Below are 22,296 nucleotides of genomic sequence, written 5' to 3' on the forward strand. Positions count from 1 at the left end.
ACAGGTGGAGAGCTAGCGGGCGCACCCTCCTACCCAGATCTTAGCTGTTCTGCTTCTCTACAGCAGTCGCCACCACAGCTTGCTTCCGCCCGTCTCAGCCTCGCGAGGGCGCTCATGCCTCGAGGCGGCTGGAATTGGACTTCCGCGGCCCCCGTAGCTAGGATTTAGTTGCCGCTGTCACCGCCTTTTCCTCTTTTCCCTCAGTTCCTTTTCACTTCCGGGGTTGCTCTAGATCCGCTGGTTCCGTAACAACATCCCGTTGGCTTCCCTCAGGCGGCGGGACCTGTGTAGCCGCCTCCCTCAGAGAGCCTGCCCGCCTGGGCTCGCGCGCTCCCCAGCCCGGGCCGCCATGGCCACCAACCCGCAGCCGCAGCCCCCGCCGCCCGCGCCTCCGCCGCCGCCACCTCAGCCACAGCCTCCACCGCCGCCACCGGGCCCTGGGGCTGGCCCCGGAGCGAGCGGGCCGGGAGGCGCGGGTGCTGGCTCCGGGGACCCGCAGCTCGTTGCCATGATTGTAAACCACCTCAAGAGCCAGGGGCTCTTCGACCAGTTTCGCAGGGATTGTCTGGCGGATGTGGACACCAAGGTGCGGGGCTGGAGCGGCGGGCGGCGCGGGGAGTGGGGTCCCGCGTGCTCGGAGGGGCGACTTTCCCGGGCCGGACCCTCGGGACTGTCTTGCACAGGGCTCCTTTTGCAGCCGCTTCGTTTGTTTATTTGTTTGTTTGTTAGACCTGCAGAGGTGTGCAATGCACTCTGCAAGGCTTGGAATGTTCATTCATTCCCTTGCCCCTCTGTTCCTTTCTTGGGCTTGTGTTTCTTGAATACCTACTATGTGCCAGGCACTGCTTGGGCTCAGCAATCATACCGCTGTAGTAAGCTAGACCAAGTCGTTGTTCTTAGGGAGACTGGTTTGAAAGCGGGACTCGGTTTAGTGTTCGTTCTTATTTCCCATGGTCTGTCTATTTACTTTTTCCAGCTAAGTTGTTTTTTGCCTATCAAAAGTTTCTTCGGCTTGTGAACGCCACAGATTTTGCGTTTGCAGATATCGTAAAATGGTAAAGGAATGGTTTACAATGTGTTTTGCTGGATGTTGAGGGGCGGGTAAAGTTGCAAAGGTAGGAAGGCAAACCTAGGCAAAGGAAAAAAGTGAGTTGGGAGACCGGATGGTCTTTTGCAATGGCTGCCTAAGTTAGGTCAAGTCAGCTTGCTAAGATGAGAAGAGGCAGAGAGAGGGAGAGAGGGGCCGGGGGTGAGGGGGGAAGGATGGAGCCAGCCTTTCGGTTGAAAATTCCAGGAGAAGAAATGACAGCAACTTGCTGAAGTGAAAGATGGACGCGCGGGGGAAGGGGGTGGGGGGTGTGCGTTAGGAGTTGAGGCCCGTGAGGCAAGGGTCAGCAGAAAGGTTCCCTGACCAAAATGAAGGGGATATAGGCACTGAGACGGAACGGTGCTTTGCAGGTAAGCTGTCATCTTGGCAGCGATCCAAGGATGCGGGACCAAGCAATGAGTGAAGTTAGTGAAAAGCTAGAGAGTATGTTGGAAGCGGGAGAAGGAAGAAGTGTTGCTTCCTCTTGTGGGGTTTTGGTTGCTTTCACTTGGTTTTGTTTGGGGGTGTATGTGTTTATTTTTGCTGCAATGTGGGTTGCTCCATTGGATTGGAGTTGTGATAATGGAAGGTTTTCTTCAGCCTGTCAAGTTTGAAGAACCTGGTTTCTTTAAAAGGGGGTTGTTTGCAGCACCTTCACATCCTCGGGCTTTGAGGTCACCTGTACACAGTTCTGCCATCTCCTCTATAATAATTCCTCCAAAGAACTTGAGGATATCTAATACAAGGATTCTGGTCCTGGGCCCATTCCCTTAGCCTTTCCAAAATGTTGTAGGTTTTATTTACAGGGACTTCAATTAATTGGGTGTGTATAGAAAGTATAATCTTACCTTGCTTAGGGGCTATCACAGACATATTATAAAGTCATTGCTGTTGCCTTTTGAAAAATATTTTAATGGGGAAATATTAGGCATGGTCAGGTAAACATTCCCTCATATAAAGCTAGTTGTTTGCAAGTAACAAGTGGATATTACACATTAATGTTCTCAGAAATCTGTGTATCTGTGTTGTCACTGTATATCGTGTTTAATAAATTTAATGTTTTAATATTTTGATGACAGGTGCAGTCTTTACAATTGAGCCTTTTATTTATCCTGTCTCCATTAAATATTACTGTTGCCTGTGATATCCCTACCCAAACTTCCAAAAGTAGATTTTTAAAATGTTTCTTGGGGAAAGAAGAAAAGTTGGTATGACAGTGTAAGGAACGTGGCCTTTCTCTTCAAATGTGCACAGTAAAGTGCTCTTTTCAGTAGTTGACAGTGGGTGACTGTAGGCAGTTTCATGAGGTTCAGCCTTGTGCTTTGTATAGAGAGTTGAGGGATCACAGAATGTTCTTCTCTAGATAAGAAAGCTTAAAGCTAGATAAGAGTGTAACAGAAAAGACGCTCTTCCCAGAGAGCAGCACAGCGGGGCATAGTTGCTGAATCTCCCTTATAATCATTCAGTTTCTCTTCTACTCCCTACTGTTGTTTCTGTTCCCCCATATCTTCCTTTCCCTTAGATAAAAGTTGTGTTGTTTTTAACCTAAATATTTATAAATAAGTCACATTTCTATTTTTTCTAATATGTACAATGCAAAAGAATATTACTTAAGAATGTAGCATTTATAACAAAATACAATGAGTAGGCCAAAATAGAGGCAATATTCCCTATTCATGCAAATGAACTCTAAGTATCATCTGCCACTTATAGGAAGTATGGTATTCTTCACACCTGAAGATGAAAAGCTGCTCTGCTTTCTACCTAAAAGTCTCCCCTGTGGTGTATAGGCTATGAACAGTCAGTGGATTATGTCAGTCACATACATGTATAACAACCCTGGGTTCATCCAGTGTATCCATACTGGGACGAGGGGTACCAGTGTCTACTCCCACTCCTGGAGCCATAAAACATAACTATCCTGGTAGTCCTACAGTCATCAGATATTTCTATGGCAGACAGATTGACTGTCATTCTTGAAGGACTGTAGCCTTGGACAGCTCCAAAATCTAGCTACACCACTAAAGAGGCGCCTTCTAGACAGCTAGTCATCAGGTGACTGACTCAAGCTGTGTGGCTTGAGAGCCATTCTGCCCCCTTCTTATTGATTACCAACTGGAGAATGAGGAGGGACAAGCTAGAGGCCCAGCATCCTGTCCAGACAAGAATTTGATGGACCAAGAAAATTCAACTTCTCTTTTGATGACTAGTAAAAGTAGTTTTGGATACTTTCCCAATTATGAATGACTTCTGGTCAATTAGTTCATGGATCAAGTAAGTATTCACTGATCAAACTTGTGTGACAGACATAGTTTAGAAGTTGGAAGTGCAACAGTAACCCAGAATCCTGCTGCTTCACAGTTTATCCTAGCAGAGGGGAAAAAAGTAAGTAGTCTATAATCAGCTCTGTACAGAAGAAAAAAGCAGGAAAAGCGTAAGAAGGCTTACTGTTTGTTCTGGGTAAGGTTTGAGTTAAGATACTATTTGAACTATACTTGAAGGGATTGAAAAACAAACAGAAAACGGATACCTTCCAACCCTATAGCAGAGGTAGAGCCTAAGACCTGAGGCAGAACTGCTGGGAGGAGAAAGTACACCTCCCACCCCCAATCTAGTGGATTGTGGATCTCAGCCTAATTGTTTAGGGTTTTTCTAGTAGTGAGAAGTTTGTGAGTTTTGGGAAAAAGTTAATGATCTGACTTGTATCTTAGATGAGGTGATAATTCTTGGTCAACTTTGGACTACAAATGTTTTGCAACCCTAATTTTAGAAGATTTAATGTACTCTCTCAGAAGAGGGATGTGAGTTAGGCATGGGCAGGCAGGAATGTCGGATGTGAGAAGCCTTGGAGCAAGGCTGGAAAAGATAGTAGGAAATGGGTTCTGAACGTCCTCTGATGTATCTGCTAGGACCTGTAGACTTTGCTGACCAGAAGAACTTGTTGGCTTTAAATTTAAGGCAGGATCTTGCCATATAGCACAAGCTGGTCTTGAACCTAGTACGTAGCCTGAGTAGACTTTGAAATTGCTGTTCTACAAAACCCCGGCAAATACTGATTACAGACATGGACCATTGTGTCCTGCTGGTAAAAAAAAAAACCCATAAGCAAGAAAAATTGTTCTTTGTGGGGGAACTGAAATTTGAATTTATTTTGAGGGGACTAAAGAGCTAAATGTATTCAAGTCCAAATGCTTGTTAAAAGAAAAAAATACACGTTATAAATGTTAGAAAGACAGAAAATTTCCCATTGATTTAGAGTAAGTAAAGAGAGGCATGAATAAATAATTGGGTGATTTTCCTAGGGAAGAGAAAGAAGCAAAAGTTGAAAATTGAAAGTGATGGAAGAGCATCGCATAAGGCTAGGACCTTAAATTCTGTGGGAGGTAGTACCTAGTTATCACTGGCCTGCCAAGCAGTGTGGACCAGAGATGCAAAAGTACAATGCCCTACAAGAATTGCCAAGTGGTGGTATGTGTAGAAGATGGCAGGAGTGTGAAAGGATGGTGGATAATAAGCTCACTTTGGATGCAAAGAATGAGCTCTAAGGCGAGAACTTTGTCAGGTGGACGAGTAGAGGGAATGGTTATATGAGAATTGCTTACTGGGATAGCGGCTTTTATAGGAGGGAGAGAGAGAAGTGGCACAGAGTGGTGCTGCTCTATTTTCCCTAAAATCCTTCCAGGTCACTAACTTATATTGAAGGGGAAAAAGACAGATAAGCAAAGATAACCCTGAATGAGTAGATGAAGGGACTGATGTAGGTAAGGATCCTTATGTTTTGTTTGGTTTATTGTGTTTTGGTTTTGAGACATGCTTTCTCTGCGTAGCCCTGACTGTCCTGGAACTCAGAGATCCCCCTGCCTCTGCCTCCTGAGTGCTGAGGATTACTGCACACACCGCTGCAGCCCAGCTAAAAAGTCTAACTTTTTTTGTTTGCTTTTGTTTTGTTTTTCAAGACAAGATGTAGCCCTAGCTGCCCTGTGACTCATTCTGTAGAGCAGGCTCACCTTGAACTCAGATTCACCTGCCTCCCAAGTGTTGGGATTAAAGACGTGAGCCACCACCACCCTCACCACCATTTCTTAAATAAAGACTTGATCTTTCATCCTCCTCTGCTCCCCCATCCTGCCCCCCGCCACCTTTGGTGGGAGGGAGGGGCAAGAAATGGGCAGTTAGAGTTTCTAACCTTAGACAGTGTGGACCTTTTAGGCTGGTTACTTGTAGGGTCTGCCCTGAGCTGTGTGGGGTATTCAGTGGCATTCCTGCCCTCTCTCCTCAGTAATAATCTACAGTGCTTTAGACATTGCCAAATTCCCCCTGGAGGGAAGAGAGGTTAAAATCATTCCTGCTTGAGAACTACTTTTACCCCATATTTAGTGTATAGTTCAGTGGTGTCCCTGAGGAATTTCTCATGAGTCTGTAACTCGTACCTCATATCTTACCACCACAGACCTTCATTATTTCAGTTATTGCATACTTTTCCAGGTAAATTTTTTGTCTGCTTACACATAGCTGTTGAACCACTGTGTTCATATGTGTAATGAATGGCCATTCTCAAATCTTGTGCAAGTACCAAGTCCCAATCTGTTTCCAGCTTTATTTCTGATGCCATTGGACTCTCTTTGCTAACTACATTAGACTACCAATATATGGGTTTCCCTAGTACTTCTGACATATTGTTTTCTAGTCCAGTGATTCTTTTCTTTTGTTGTTGGCTCTGTCCACAAAGGGCATTCTCATCCCTAGTTACATCATGCAACTTTGAAACTAATTTTCCAGGTAGGTCATATGCCACATTCTTTTTTTTTTTTTTTTTTTTTTTTTTAACTTTTTTTATCTTTTTGAATGAATACAGACCATTTATTTGGAAGCTTTTATAAATATAGCAGAAGATATGAAATTTAAATTTTATTTAAACTTAAATTGTAAACAGTATACTGGACATTGTACTGGATCCTCAGTCCACCTCTAGTTCTCCTGTCAGATCTTTCCAGGGAGTCTACACCACCCCTTCTCAGGGCCTCTTGAGTGTGCAAACACTTCTTGCTCATGCAGCTCTTATAATATCCAACTCAACCACACCTTCCTCAGCCACTGCAGTTTTAACCTTTCATACTCTGGGGGAGATCTCTGGAGGTGATGCATTTCCTTCAAGCACAGGTCTCTGCTTTCATTCCGTAGAGATCTAGAGAATCTGCCAGTCAACAGGCTCACTGAACTATCTTGACTCCAGTACTGCAGTGTTTGGGACAGATATGAAGAGAATCTTACTGTCATACTTAAAGCAAGCCAGAGGGACATTAAAATAACATTGCCACATTCTTTTTCAGGACTTTTTTCCTCTCTCTGTTTCAAGGCCTCTAACATTAACTTTTGTGTTTTGTTTTCCGGTTTGTTTTTGTTTGTTTGGTTGGTTGGTTGGGTCTTCTTGTCTAATTTATCTTAACCCTACTTACAACTTGTCTTAGATAAACTTTATGTGTAAGTTATAACTGTGAAACTTTCCATCAACTATAAGAAACCTTAGGACTATGAAAAATGTTATTATGTTATGTTAAAATTACTGAACTGGTTTTCAATATTGTATGAATTAAAAGTTTCTAGCATTTATGGGTTTTTGGTTTGTTCTGTTTTTCTTTCTAGCCTGCCTATCAGAATCTGAGGCAAAGAGTTGACAACTTCGTTGCAAACCACTTGGCAACTCATACGTGGAGTCCCCACCTCAACAAGAACCAACTGAGAAACAATATCCGACAGCAAGTTCTGAAGTAAGTCTGAGTTCAGGGCACAGGCTAGGTTTAAAATGCCATTGTTTACTTTGTCCGAAAGCAAACGGACATACGTTCTCCTCATGTCGGTGCTTTTGGAAGTTTAATGTGACTTAGTCCAGTAGTTTTAGAGTATGGCCTCATAATTTCATATTTCTTTTATAAACTTTAACTCTTCTTTTTCTGTAGACTTATAGTTGTATTTAAGTACTTGAGAAAAGAAATAGCACGACTTAAAGGAAAACCATCCCAAAAAACTCTATGTAAATATTAATAGATGTAAATGCTATAATGTCCTAGACAGTTACATTAATGACTATTTTCTTGTTTAACAAGTAAAACATGACACAGCTCTGAAATTTAAAAAAAAAATCTCTTGATTATAGGTGTTGTCGTCTAATATATTCAGCATGTAGCTAGATAAAAGAATTTTCTCTTCAGTCATTTTTGCATCAGCATAAGACACAAAGAATAAAGGCTGAAATATTTAGAAAGTCTGAAATATTTACTTTTAAAAAAGGGCAAACTTGATTTACAGCCTTCTGCTTGTTTTTGAATATAAATATTTGCTAAGACAAAAAAGGCTTTCTATCCCAGTTGTTTAAAGAGTGCGTATTCTTCCTGCTTTGACAAATATTTATACTCAAGAACATTTATAAAGTGTGGCTTTAAACAGGTGATAGTACTGTATCAAGCCTATGTAATGTGATATTTCCAAGCTGTAGGAAGCCCCAGAAATAAAAATGCACTAAAAAGTTCATTTATCCCAGGTAATGCTAGGAACCCAGAACCAGGGAGCTTAGGCGGTGTCTCCCTGTACATAAGAAAAGGAAACAGCACTAGACTTCTTGTCTATGTTTTAAAAGCTACGAAAGAGTCTGGGTGAGATCAAAAGATGCTATCAGAAGGCTGCTTAACAATAATACCTCTTGGTAAAAAGTCAAGGCTGTTTCCTGAAAAGAAGATACTACAAGGAGTCTGTTGCATGACAGGCCAAGAAGGCCCCTTAATTCCACAAAGTCCTTCAGTAGAACAGCAAGCAAAGTAGCACAGGAGTGGGAGCTGGGGTGCAGCTGTGGTGCCTGACTCACATTTATATGCAGTGCTACTGATAATGCAAGGCTCTGTTCCCACACTTCCTCGCTGTGGCCGTCTACAGATGATTGCATTGCTTCATTACCGTCCCATTTAGAAGGCCCTTGCATTCTTCTCGGGAGAAGGGTATCTTTACAGTGCTGAACCAGTTCACAGGATCCAGCAAATCTCGCACTATTTTATTATCCAGTGTTGAGAGTCTCAAAAAGAACAGTTTTCTGGCGTTTTTATTTATACATTAGTGTGCAAAATCTCTTAAGAAGGAAACTGTCATTTGATTTTAGGTGAGGGAAATGTGAGAAATCACTTGCAACACTAGTACAGTAAAAGACATCTTGACCACAGTTTCTTGCCTGGTAAAAGGTAAGGAAGCCGAAACTGGCAGCGATGAGTGAAAGAACACTGTGAGACTAAAGACTGGGAAGGAATAGCCGTGTTCTGGGAATTCACAGCCACTCTTCCTGAGACTTCTGTACATTGTCCCCTCATTACCCTGTGGGTATGGAGGTCAAAGAAAATCTACAGTGGAATCCAGGTCATTGGGCTTGTACTGCAAGAGCTTTAACCATTGAGACATCTTGCTTGCTCCATTTGCAAATCTTTATGTTAGAAGCAGTATCATATTGAAGTTTTCCTTAGAGAAGGATTTTGTTACAGTTGATTTTGTTGTTTGTTTTTTTAAGATAGGGTATCTCTTTTTTGTTGTTTTGTTTTGTTTGTTTTTTTGAGACAGGGTGTCTCACTATGTAGCGCCGGCTATCCTAAAAGTCACTCTGTAGACCAGGCTAGAAACTCATACCACCTCCCTCTGCCTTAGAGTACATGTGCACCACTGTGCCTGGTTAGTGCAGGGTTCTTTAGTTGTATGCAAACTCAGACTGTATGGATGGACTAGCCCTATAAATAACTGTAGTCTCCAGCAGGTTTTCACACACACTAAAGGAGTACTCAGCAGACGTAAACCATCACATTTACCATTTCTATAGAGCAAATGGCCTACTGTCAGCAACTTAAAGCTTATCTTTTTATTCAGAAGGAAGGAAATTTTCACTCTATGTATTCATGCTGCAAAATCTGAAAATGCTAGATAGCTTTCAGTAATGATTTGGACAAAATTTTAAAAGAGAAAGAAAGGGTTAAAAGAGAAAGAATGGTTTTACTTATATATTTACTTTTTACCCCAGTACTAGAGGTGGAATCCTGGTTGTCATATGTGCAAAAATAAGCACCTTATCATTGAGGGACTTTAAAAAAAATAGTAGGGTCTCCGTATGTAGCCATGAGTCTCATATTCTATATGTAGCCCAGGCTGGCCTTGAACTAGAATGCTGGAATTACAGGCATCTACCATCTTGCTTCAGCCCTTTTTGTTTGTTTTTATTTTGAGGAAAATAAAGGAGGGCCTTGAACTCTTACCCTAAAATTTCCCTGTTTCTCAGGCTGGTCATAAACTTGTGATTATCCTCCTCAACCTCCCCAGTAGTTGATATTACAGACATGCACTAACCAGGTCTGAGATAAGTAACTCGAACCAGGAAGGTTTCTGTGGTCAGCATTTGACTTTACCTATGGACCTAGGGCTGAGACTTGTCTCTCTGAGGTGGCAGCTAGGGAGTACCTAAGGCAGTGAGTCTACAAAGCAGTGGACCAGTAGATGTGGACCCGATTTTTGCATAAGATCTTCCTCCATGGGAAGAAAGACTAAATTTAAGAGTATTTTTGTTTACAGGACAAGAAGCCAAAATATAGACAAAACAGAGAAAGGTAACTGAAGCAGCACTTTTGGGTTCAGTGGGTTTTATTCTTTAATTTTATGCCTTTGTACTTATACCTTAGAGCAAAAACTTTTTAATGGTTCTTTGTGCCACATTTGCAACTCATGTTTAAAGGGGTCAAAAAGACCTTCAAGATCTAGCACTGTTTTCAGGATTTGCATTCTGTTCTTTAATTTTGTAACTTGAAAAAGCAGGTAACCTACTTTGTTGCATGTCAGCTCATTTTTCTTTATGTCCCACATAAATAGAATTATGTTATCACATGGCTTCAAAGTGCCTCAGGAATTGAAAATGCAGTCCACCCTCACCAGACAGGTATACTCAGAAACAGCATTTGACAGTGTAAAGATAACACCTCCTCACCCACTCTATCTAGAAAGATGGGGGCCAAGAAGCAGGAGGTGTCTACTGCCTCGGCCTCCCAACACTGTCCTGGGCACTTTGACTCCTCCTAGTGCATTCTAAGAAGAGACGTGATCTTAACTATCTTGCTCAGATGTCCTTTTACACAAGTGCTGCTTAGGTGTTCTTGTCGTGCCTGTCTGCCCTTTGGGTTCTTAGGCTTACAGTTACTTCCTCCCTTCCTCTCTATACACGTCAAGACTCAGCTCAATGGCTTCTCTTTCTGCAGTATTCCACCTTCTTGTGGACATAGCCAATACTGCCTTACTCTTCTCTTTCCCCACAGTAGATTGTGCGTGTTCATGTCTAGCCTCTTGTATTTTAATTGTGTCTGTATCTTTAACCAACACAGGGTCCGGGTCTGGTTTGTAGTTGCCTGGTGGCCAGCATGGTGCATTTTATGTAGAAGACATTCATAACCTACGTCTTTAAATGGCTAAATCATCCTATTTTATAACAGGAAGGTAATAAAAAGGAAAGCCAGACATCTTGAGTTTTATTTTGTTTTCCTTGTTTCTTGTTTATCAATTTGATGAAATTATGCCTTGTGTATATTCTTTACCTTAACTAAAAACTCAAAGACTTGCAAAAAGTTTATATTTTCTATTTTTAAGAAAACATTTCAGAGTCAAGATTACTAGGCCTGGAACTCATCAGTCGTGAGGCCCTCTTATGTTCCAGGGATGGAGGTTGAGAGAGGCACCACCTCCTTCATGCTCTTCAGTACTGCAGCAACGCCAGAGACCTTTTCTGTGTTTTAGTCTTTCTACCAGGGATGCATTGGTGGATGGTTTACAAATGTCTTTGTAGTATAGCATGCCTAAAACCACTACTGTATTAACTTTCCCAAATAGAATAATGAAGGTTGTGCACATATAGATACTATTTTCTTTAAAATAATTTGTGCAAATAATATAAAATTATTTTTTTTTAACCTTTCTGTGAATTGCTTGTATTTCAGATCAGGAATGCTGGAGTCTGGTATTGACCGAATTATTTCTCAGGTTGTGGATCCAAAGATCAACCACACATTCAGGCCTCAGGTAGAAAAAGCTGTGCATGAGTTTCTGGCCACATTGAATCACAAAGAGGAAACAGCTGGCAGCACAGCTCCTGATGATGAGAAGCTGGAGTCCTCTGTCATTACCCAAGGTGCTTTGCTTTTCTCTTGTCGGTTCCCAGGCTTTCCTTGTTCTGATTGCCTGGATGGAGAGGTTTGGTTTTTAATATATTGCTCCATTTTGCTACTCTAATGAAATTATATGTACTTTCAATATTGCTCAAGTTCTCCAACTGGCAAGACATTTCTATTTTGAAATTAATTTCAGAAAGCATTGTAGTAATGATGAGTTTGTGTGTGTGCACACTTACTATAAGACAGAAGGCAACTGAAATAGTAAAGACATTTTTCTCACAAGTGGAATGTTCTCAGATGTGTTGGCATCCTTCCTGTAAGACACTATGTACTCAGGAGATAGAAATTTTTGAGTATGTGTGCCAGCATTGTACCTGAAAAGCCTACAGGAACATGTGTTTCTGCTCAGCTTATAACAGTTGTGTGTAGTGTCTTGAAGTAGAGGGGTGTACTTTTTCATACATTAATTCTAAGTCCTATCTTCTCCTTTAAGGTGCTCCTGCTCCTGGGCCCAGTGCTAATGTAGCCAGTGATGCCATGTCAATCTTGGAAACCATAACTTCTCTTAACCAAGAAGCTAACGCTGCCGCCAGAGCTTCAACTGAAATGTCAAATGCCAAGGCCAGTGAGAGAATATCCAGAAAACTCTCATCTCAGCCAAGCACTGACATTAGCACAGACAAGGAAAGAGGCTCAGAGGATGGGGCTGAGAGAGAAAAGGTTACCCCTGATTCTGGAGGAGAGGGGCTAGAAACTGCTCCCAAGTCAGAAGAACCCAATGATCTCCCATGTCCAGTGGAAGAAACTAAAAATCATACGAAAGAGAATAGCTTACTGTTCCTAAGTAAGGATGCTCAGCAGGAAAGCAGTGACCCAAAAATTAAATCAACGGACAAAGGAGAAAAGAAACCAGATGGTAATGAGAAAGGAGAAAGAAAGAAAGAAAAGAAGGAAAAGACTGACAAAAAAATTGATCACTCTAAAAGGAATGAAGACACACAGAAAGTGAAAGATGAGAGACAGGCCAAGGACAGAGAAGCGGAGAGCACGAAGCTTCCTTCTGAAAAGAGCAGCAGCAGAGCCAGGGCTGCAGAGGGGACAAAAGAAGGTACATGGATAAGCCACGTGGTTTCAAGAGCAGATTGTTCCTTACAGGAAGAGGGACAGTGTCACATTTGGTTTTGATTGTAATGATTTGTTTTGGTGTTTTCATGTCAAAACTTGCAAAACAGTAAAAGTAATAAGCTGTGCATGGTGGCACCCTGCAGTAATCTTAGCACTGGACATGTCTATTGCAGGGTCCAGGCTAGCCTGAGCTAAATCATTCTGCCCCATTTGGGCTGGATGGCAGGCAGGAAATAAATATAATTTCTTTACTATACTGATGTGTCTATTCACCAAAAAATTAACAGAAAAGCTACAAACTTTGTAATTTATATTATCATTTTTTCCACACTGTTCCAAGCAACTTATATCATGTATACTAATTTTCAAAAAACAGATAGTAATAATAATAGTTATTTAAAATCTACATTTGTATAAAGCCTTACATTATAAATTAATAGTTATTGTTGCAAGTGACTATTTTACCTTTGTATTTTATTAAGATAGCTGCTTTTCTTTCTGATAGCTAAACTTATTGTTTAAAGCAGGAAATTTCTAATACTGAGGGCTTAGGCTTTAAATACATTCTTGTGCTCAGTTGTTTACTTTGCTTCATGTTTTTCTTAAAGATTGTTCTTTGGTAGATTCTGATGTGGATGGCCTCACTGATATCACAGTTAGTTCTGTCCACACCAGTGACCTTTCATCTTTTGAAGAAGACACAGAGGAGGAAGTTGTCATGTCTGAGAGCATGGAAGAAGGAGAGATTACATCAGAAGGTAAGGGTAATGCATTTTTCTCAATATCTCTATGATATTTTTGTAAGCATTATTTGCATTCTGTTCTAATGGCTACTTCCTGACTATGTGGCATAACTAGAGCCTGCTACCTTGTGAGTGCAAGATTGGCTACTGATTGAGCTGCAGGGTTGTCTGTCTAATTATCCTTGTACATGTTCCCAGCCCTCAACGAGCTATCATTTGATGCTGTTACAAAATTGAGAGGAGACAGTGTACACAGGGCTGCTTTTATTTCTGTGTGAATGATACTTGGTGGAATACAAGCTCGAAGGCTGCCCTCACTTCTACCACCAGTTTGAAATTTGAGGGTCCTAAACAGCACCCTTGGAAAACTGATTTCCTAAGAAACCTAACAGAGTTAACCAAAAATAGGTATATTATACTAGTCAGGTATGTTGTCTTGTGCTTAGAATCCCAGCACTGGGAAGGCTAAGGCAAGAGAAAAACTGTTAACTAGGTCTATATAGAGAGTTCTAGGCTATACTTCTAATGTAGTACCCTGCCTCAAATAACAAATACTAGTCTACTCAATACAGTTGATCCAGCTAAGGAACATAGTCAAATCAGAGAAAGGATGGTATACAGGGGGTCAAGTTTAGAAACATTCCAAACAGGACCCCTCTGTATGTTCTCCCTAGAATTGTGGGCAACTTGACATCCGTTTCTATAATTGGGATAGACTATGATAAACCAGAGAACTTCGAATTTACAGATATTCATTTACCTCTGCCTCTGAAGTGTTGGAATTAAGGGTGTACACTACCACACCCAGATCATACCTGAGATCTTAAGCCTACCTATGTGTTCAGGGAAACATATAGAACTTCGGTCTGAACTTTGTATGTGGACTGGAGGATTAGCCATAATGGCCTGCCTGCCTTTGTGCCTCTAGCCCTAAGAGATCTTGCTGCAGGACTGGATCCCATTCCTCCATCTTAACAATAATAGACTTTGATTTGACCATGAGAGAACCAGGAAAGCAGAAGCACATCAGTCAAGTACAGCATCATGAGAGCCTGGAGATGACCTCTCAGAAGCCTAAGGCAAATGTCAGACCTCTCAGGGCAAAGTTGAAATCGTTATTATAGAGTTTGCTTGTCAGCCAACCCTTCCTACATGCTTAGTAGGGTCCAGAGACTGTGCTAATGTCTTTCTTTGTCTTAACTCCTGCAGCCCTGGAAAGGAGGCACAACAAAGGGAACAAAGTCTTGAAGTATGTCCTATCCAAAGTCACATAGCCACTGAGCACCAGGGCAGAATTCATAGCTGAGTCTGCATGTAGCCAGTACATGGTGCTGCTCTTTGCCCTGATATACTCTTACCAGTAGGCAGCATCCTTTACATTTTCTGCTAGTTTTGAATAGGATGTCTAGGAAGAAACTCAGAGGGGGAAGTAGAGCCTTTTAGCTTCACGGATCCTTTTTTTAGCCTTTCATGTCTTTAAATTTAATGTGTATGTCCAGAAGAAGCAAAGTTACATATTTAGAATAGGGGCAACAGTGTACACTAGCTATGATGGTGGTCCTTACTGCCCAGCCCATGTAGAAAGGCTAGTCCCCATCCTGTGATTTCTGTGCTTTTTCTACTCTGATGCTTTGGGGTCTGCTGGGGTGCTTTCTTGGTTGGGGCTAGATTTTATGTGTACATGCTCTAAATATAAGAAGTTCACTCAGAACAATAAATAATAAGAAATGAAAGCATTCCTTTTTTCTGCCTTTCTGCTGTGTCAAATGGAAAGAATGCCTTCCCAATGTAGAGGTGTTAGTGTAAGGTGTGTGTGATTAACTCCTGCTTTTTCCCTGAACACATAAGTAGGGTTAAGATCTCAGGTATGAGATAGGTATGGTGGTGTACACCTTTGAACCCAACACTTGGGAGGCAGAGGCAAGTGGGCATCTGTAAATTGGGGACCAGCCTGGTCCTCACAGTGAGTTCCAGGACAGCCAGAGAAAATAGTGAGACTCTCTCTAAAAAAACTAAAAAAAAATAAGTAAAATTTACTATGTTGTTTAAAATAACTAATGGGAGGAACAGTTAGGAAGGTTCCAGCAGCTTCAACTAAGTAGACTCCTGAATTACATCAAACACTAGACGGTAAAGGAAGACTTAAGCTTAGACTGGCAGAAACCATCTACCAACCTCTGAGTGGAAGCTTCCTTCCCATCAGGTCATATTCAGGTCACAGTCCTAAAGGCCTAGCAATAGTACAGCCAGTGTGTTCTTGGCTTCCATGTTGAGCCTACAAAACCACACCTCTCCAGGGGCAGAGTGGAGCCTCTGTGCCTCCTCTTCAGTTCTGAGCCTGTCCTGCTTCTGCCCTGCTCTGTGCAACTTTCCTTTATCCTTTTTTTTTATAACACAAATGTCTAACTTGGTCTGCCTCTATATATGTGGACTGTCGTTTTTTAAACTGTCAATTTCTGAATTTCCTCATACAGACAACCCCTTTGGACCTTTAAATACATTTGAAGTATATTAGTATCTTTTGCTGCATATATGACATGTTGTTGCTTGTTGACAGAAGCACTTTTTATATGGCTTCTTTCCAGATGAAGAGAAAAACAAGCAGAATAAAACAAAAGCTCAAACTAGTGATTCTACTGATGGAAAAGCCAGAAGTGTACGGCATGCCTATGTTCACAAACCTTATCTTTACTCAAAGTACTACAGTGATTCTGATGACGAACTCACAGTGGAACAACGGCGGCAGTCCATTGTAAGTCCAGCCAATCCCTGGCTGATTTAGCAGTGGTTCTAAACCTTCCTAATGCTGCAGTCCTTTAAACATTCCTCATGTTGTAGTGGCCCCCACACCATGAAATTATTTTCTTACTACCTTATAACTGTAATTTTGCTACATTATTTTGTAATTATGAATTATAATATATATCTGATATGCAGGATATCTGATATACAACCTCTGTGAAAGTGTAGATCAACCCTCAAAGAGGTCACAATCCACAGGTTGAGAACAACTATGATTTAGTCTGCTACAACAGACTGACAGAATTTGAATGGTAGTCTGTGCACGGTATAGTATGCACACAGCAGACATGGCCTTGCCCTCAGGGAGCTTGGCGTGGAACTACATAGAATAGACACAAAGGTGATACACCTCATCACTTTTCATGGGAGATCTGGAAAGTGCTGATCCCAGAGCGTTTATGCTGATGGAACACAAGATAAAAATCTGCAAGTGTAACTTTTTTAAAATGTGGTATGGGAAGCATAAAAAATATATCAGTAGTGCTATAGTATCATTGTTACAAACAAAAGTGAAAAAATGTAACTGTATGCTTCATATTGTGAAAATGCTCATATCCCTATGACTCATTCCATACAGACATACAGTGTGTAACTAGTATGTATAATATTGAGAGAAACGCAGTCTACCAATTTTCTAGGTTTGAAAATGCTTCCTACTATCAAGTACCGTGTTCAATTATTGAATGCTTTTCAAACAAGATTCATTAGTTTTTAAATGGCTTACAGTTTAAGGAACATAACAATTTTAAAAGTTTCTTACGTCATGATTAGGGAATTTATAGAAATAACTGTTGAGGACAGCACTATGCAGTGTGATTGCTAGCCAGCTTTCCTTCTAGGCTTACTTCTTAGAGAGGATTCTGAGTAGGAGCTATGCACCTGCTTGGGATTTTGAGTTGGATGTTTTGAAAGTTTGGCTTTGAGCTCTGAGCCAGAAAGGGATGGTTTGAATAACAAGATGATTATGAATTCTCTCTAGTTGAGATTCTGCCAGCAGAAAGTCCCAAGGCCACAGTCTAGGCCCAGGAGTGTAGCCACCAAGTCAGATTGGCTGTAGAATTTACCTGTCATTTGAAGTTCTGAAGACTTACGCATTTATGCTTGATATTTATGTTTCTATGACTTTTCTTTATTTTGTGGTTGTAGCATCACCTTTTTTCAGATAATGCCTTTTCTTCTTCAAATCAATAGCATTCTAATATAATAATTAAAAGTTTTCCTATCTGTGCCTTCTGTCAGCTGGTAGCTTCCAAAACAGAGTAGTCATACCCGTACCTAGGCACACACAGTTAATATCTGCTTCCTTTTTTTTTTTTTAAGATTTGTATGTATGTTTTGTCTGTGTGTATGTGTATGCCTGCAGAGGTTAGAAGGTGTTAAATTTCCTGAAAGTAGAGTTAGTGATGATTGTATGCTATCATGTGGTTGCTGGGAACAGCCTTAGTCAGCCTGGGGTCATCTGTGAGAACAGCACGTGCTCTTAACCACTGAACCATCTTTGTAACCTGATACATGTGCACTTTTGCATATTCTATTGATTTGTAAAAAACATCAGAAGAACAAACTAAAACTTTGTTGGTGGGGGCGACTTTGAGTACTAGGGTTTACAACCCAAGGCCTCCCTCATTTGCTGAGCCGGATCAATACCTCAAGGATGTACTCTCAGCTATTTTCTCACATACATTCTTTCAGAGTGTCTTTGCTTTTACCTGATAATATTCGGGCAATTGTGGTTTTAGGCTAAAGAAAAAGAAGAGAGACTTTTAAGAAGACGAATCAATAGAGAAAAACTTGAAGAAAAACGAAAACAGAAAGCAGAAAAGACAAAGTCTTCCAAAGTGAAGAGCCAAGGTATAGCAGATATTACTGTTATTTGAGAGTATCTTATACACACCATCATTTCTAGTTAGTCTCATATTGCTTGTGGCATATGCACATAAAAAGGTGATATGTTCCTAAGTGTGGAAGAATTTATTCTGCAGTAATGGTGGAATGGATTTCAGATAGAAGCAGATGAGCATTTCCGATGATGATAATGCAGCTCACATCATCTTTGCTTTTTCCTTTTCCTTTTGTTATTTCGTCTGATGCTGGGGATTGAAATCAAAGCCACAGACTTGCTAAGCACAAGCTCTGCCCCAGACTGTATTGCAGCCCTTATGTTGACATTTATCTGGCACAGTAAATATAACAAAATTGGCGTCTGTTTTTCCTAGCAGAAACGGAGACTCCTTCGAAGCTATTTTGTGTTTTATACTGATTATAAATGAAAAGTAAATAGAGCACTGTTACAGAACTGTCTTCTGAAATAAAGCTTCTTTATTTACTTTCTAGGCAAAAGTAGTGTGGACCTAGAAGACTCATCAACTAAGACTTTAGAACCTAAAGCCCCAAGAATTAAAGAAGTCCTTAAAGAACGGAAAGTTTTAGAGAAGAAAGTAGCTTTAAGCAAAAGAAGAAGAAAAGATTCAAGGTGCATTTTTACCTGTTATATTCTGAGTGTCACATTAGTGGTGTGTTTGCAGAACAGCTTTGAAAGTGGGCATAGGCTGTCTTAAAAGTAGCTAGGCATAGTGTGGAATGCATATAATCCCAATACTGGGGAGGCAGGAGCAGTGGGATCTCTGTGAATTTGAGGCCATCCTGATCTACACAGAGAGTAAGGACAGCCAGGGCTATAGACAGAGACCCTATCTCCCCATTTAAAAAAAAAAAAGTCCTTTTCAATCTGTACTTTGATGGATTGTGAGTTTCTGTGTTAACCATCATTTTTTGCACAAAGAGACATCTCTGTTGAGGTCTGAGAACTGTACTAATCTATAGGTGTAGAAATAACCCTAGAACGCTGGCCTTGGGCTCACTCTCGTCCTTCTGCCATGGCCTCTCCAGTGCTGGAATTAAAGGTGTGTAGCTTTTTTAGAGAGAGGAATTTATAGGGCAGTTTGATTTTATATCTATTCAGCAAAATAAAAGTACTATGTCCACCTCTGGGTCCCATGAACTCTCTAATCATGCATTTTAAATGTCATAAGTATTTAATATTAGTATGACTAATATGAAAATTAGTCAAATTTACAGTACCAGGCACATGTCTCTTGTGGATCAGGCCTTAAATCCAACCAGAACATGATTATGACACCCATAATGTTCCTGCCACTATTGCACCTATGAGCATGTCTTACCATGCTGCTGGTTGTGGGAGCTCACAGGGCTCACAGCTCTGTGGACTGTGGACGACTCCCTCCATCCCCAGGAGCCTGCTCAATACCTTCTGGTACCATGAAGTTTACCCAGCAGGGAAGAAGCTTTGAGAATAGGACCAGCTTGATTTCTCCATGTCCTGTGGTTGCAACCAAGATCAGTGATAATAGCTAGTACTGTTTTGGGAATCTCTGAGACTCCTTCCCAACCAACAACTTGAGGAGAAGCATCTGACACTTGGGTAGTTATTTGGCAACCTAGGGCTTCTAGGGGAAGCATTTTCCTCTGAATATCTGGGGATAGAACTCAGGCCACCTGTCTTGAAAGGAAGCAGCTTTATTTAATGGGCCATCTTGCTGACCTTGACATTCTTTTATTATTATTATTATTATTATTATTATTATTATTATTATTATTAATCATCCATTTGTTTACATCTGAAATGATATCCCATATTCTTAATAGGAAAGCAGGAACTGTTACACCCATAGGAATGATTTGTACTACAACAGATGAATAGAAATTAAAAAAAAACAAAAAAACAAAAACAAAAACCAATCTGTCAGGAAAAAAAAAGAAAAGAAAGTCTCATGTTGACTGTAGGTGTTACTGTGTGTTTATGAAGGCCTTGCCTTACAGTTTATTGTTTTACCGTTTTTCATTGTGTTACTACCTGTAGCATTTTAAAGTACATTTTTAATCTATGAAAATATGACGGAGGCTTTAGATTGTGTCCTAGAAAGTGTGCATACATAGACATTAATTCTCCCTGTTGCAGGGAGTTGACTTTATGGGCTCCTGGAAGTAATTGTAGAAGCATCACGACTGGGCCTATGTAACCACTTCTAACAGAGGTTGCCTCTGTTCACTAGTCTTCCCAGCACCTGTTTTAACATCACGCCATGATTTCCTCTTCACCGAAAGTTGGGTTTTTTTTTTTTTTTAAGTACTGTATTTTCATTGCTTCTATTAGTTATTGAAGAATTACAGAGAGACTCTTGAAAATAGCTATGATGTAATGTGAACCATAGTCTACAATTTTATTATTCCATTCCATTCCAATTCCTTTCTTAAACTCACTAATTTTATTTTATGTGTATCACATATGTGCAGAAACCTGTGGAGACCAGGAGATGGTATTGAATACTCTTGAACTGGAGTTACAAACGGTTGTGAGCTGTCATGTGGGTGCTGGGACCTGAACCCAGGTTTTCTAGAAGAGTAGTGGATGCTTTTAGTGGTTAAGCTCTCTGTCCAGCCCATCATTACAATTATGTAAATTAGTCATAAACTTGAAGATAAGTGGATTTATAGAACTCAGAGAGAGAGGAGCCAGTTCTCAGGTTTATTGAACCCTATTCATATAGCTTTGAGTCAAAAAGATCTCCCTGCGTTTTCAAAAGATGGTGAGGCATTCAAACGTCTGCATAGTGGGTACAGTGTTTGAAGGACAACACATTAAAAACTGTCCGTGTAGCGTGTTTTGCTTTAGCACCAGGGGTGTTCATGCCACACTTGGACTGTGTTCTCTGATGACTAAACATAAGGTTAAATTAAAGTGTAACCAGCCTCCACAGATGAAGTGAGTAGTAAAGAAAAGAGTTTCAACTCTCTTGTGAGATTCTTAGATTCTGATTGGAAGTTCATATTTGATTTACTCCCCTCTCAGGAATGCTGATGAAAGTTCTAAAAAGAAACCTCAGGCTGAGGAAGAATCCAAAGAAGCCCTCAAAACAAGTGAGGTATGTCTTAGTGAAACCCTTGTCAGAACCTTGTTAGGTGTGGGTCATTCAGTATTCCTTTGCAACAAAACAGCATAATATGATCTTTTCAATATTATGTCTTAAAACCATTCTGCTCAGTATCTTTAGTCTCCCATTCGGTCTAAATTCCTGTTGTAATGAGTTGATGCATATGATTTTTGTTTTGTGTAGAGAGTAAGTTCTCTTCCTTTACTCTCTTCACTCTGTTTCTTATATACAGCAATAACAAAATTGTCAATGAGAAGAAAGAAAAAACAAAAATCACTCAGAGTAGGTTCTCTATTTTATCTCCTTGGTTTCCACATATATAGAGTTTTTTGGAAGGGAAGTATTCTAACAAAAAATTTTTTTTGAGACTTTTGCTCACTTTGTGTTACTTCATAATGTGCATAATTGTTTAACAATTGATTAATCTACTGAATGGATACATTCTCAATTACTTAAGCACTACCTTATATTTGACACTAGGGTTGTGTCCAAAATGTGCACCTTTTAAATTGTGAAAATACATTCAGGGAATGCATTTTTCCCTGTGTTTGGTTATTTTCTTGGGGCAGATTTAGCTTTAATTGAATTTAAGTCTTTATTTGTATGAATATATTCATAATCCTGTAGCTAACTCACTTGTGTTTCTGAGGTAGAAACACTAATAGCTTAGCAATTGTTAAAGCCAGTAAATTTCTTTATTCAGAAACTAGAGTCATATTTAGACATAGTCCTGATATGTTACTGTATATATATAAATATTTAACTTTCCTTTTTGTGGAAATTATCTCATGAAGTCTCATACATGTTAATATATTAAGTGCCAAGACTGGGGTGGAGAGGAAAGTTCAGGTACTGTGCATGTTTCCCCAATATGTCCCCAGAACTTATAAACATACATGTATGTATGTGCTTATGTCACATGTGTATGCTTACACTGTTATTCAGTTACTATATACATTTGGGATTTTGTAAATAAAAGATTGCACAAATAGTTTAAATCCATCTGATTTCTATAAGTGATTTGGGTCTCTAAATTTTAAAATAATATAAGTCTATCCACCAACATGCATATTTTTATACTGAAAAGAGCACTAGGCTGTACCTTAGTTAGCTTACATTTATTAAGGACTGTTGGGTCATAGTGAGCTATAGTCATTTATAGTATTGAAGACTTTCTAAAGGTATGAACCAGTTAGATGAAATAATTGCTCTAAAACTGGGAAGAATGTGAGACGCAGAGTCTGACCACCTAGACACTTACATTTCACTGGATTTCAGCTTCTTGGTGCCTGATACTTACTATGGGCTACCTCATCCATGGAGCAGAAGCGCCTCCCATGTTTGAGAGCTCACATAGTAACTATACCCAAATGTTAAGTTTGTATCTAAAATGTATTTCCTAAGTACCCTTT

At 40.3% G+C, this 22,296-nt stretch overlaps 1 protein-coding gene across 6 annotated transcripts in view; it reads left to right on the forward strand.

Moving 5' to 3' along the window:
- Window positions 1–227: 227 nt before the first annotated feature.
- The window catches only part of Bod1l1 (biorientation of chromosomes in cell division 1 like 1), a 55,129-nt gene continuing 33,060 nt past the window's right edge, over window positions 228–22,296 (forward strand). For 4 of the 6 annotated variants that reach the window (XM_032917057.1, XM_032917059.1, XM_032917061.1 and 1 more), the window contains exons 1-9: window positions 228–586; window positions 6,731–6,855; window positions 11,089–11,279; window positions 11,756–12,370; window positions 12,996–13,145; window positions 15,716–15,882; window positions 17,672–17,783; window positions 18,267–18,405; window positions 20,803–20,875. In XM_032917057.1, the coding sequence (XP_032772948.1) occupies window positions 350–586; window positions 6,731–6,855; window positions 11,089–11,279; window positions 11,756–12,370; window positions 12,996–13,145; window positions 15,716–15,882; window positions 17,672–17,783; window positions 18,267–18,405; window positions 20,803–20,875 (1,809 nt within the window). In that variant the 5' untranslated portion in view covers window positions 228–349. The remainder of the gene's footprint in view (window positions 587–6,730; window positions 6,856–11,088; window positions 11,280–11,755; window positions 12,371–12,995; window positions 13,146–15,715; window positions 15,883–17,671; window positions 17,784–18,266; window positions 18,406–20,802; window positions 20,876–22,296) is intronic. The other 2 variants (XM_032917058.1, XM_032917060.1) reach the window with 1 other exon arrangement.

This window comes from Rattus rattus, chromosome 11, assembly GCF_011064425.1.
Source record: "Rattus rattus isolate New Zealand chromosome 11, Rrattus_CSIRO_v1, whole genome shotgun sequence".
NCBI classification, from domain to species: Eukaryota; Metazoa; Chordata; class Mammalia; order Rodentia; family Muridae; genus Rattus; species Rattus rattus.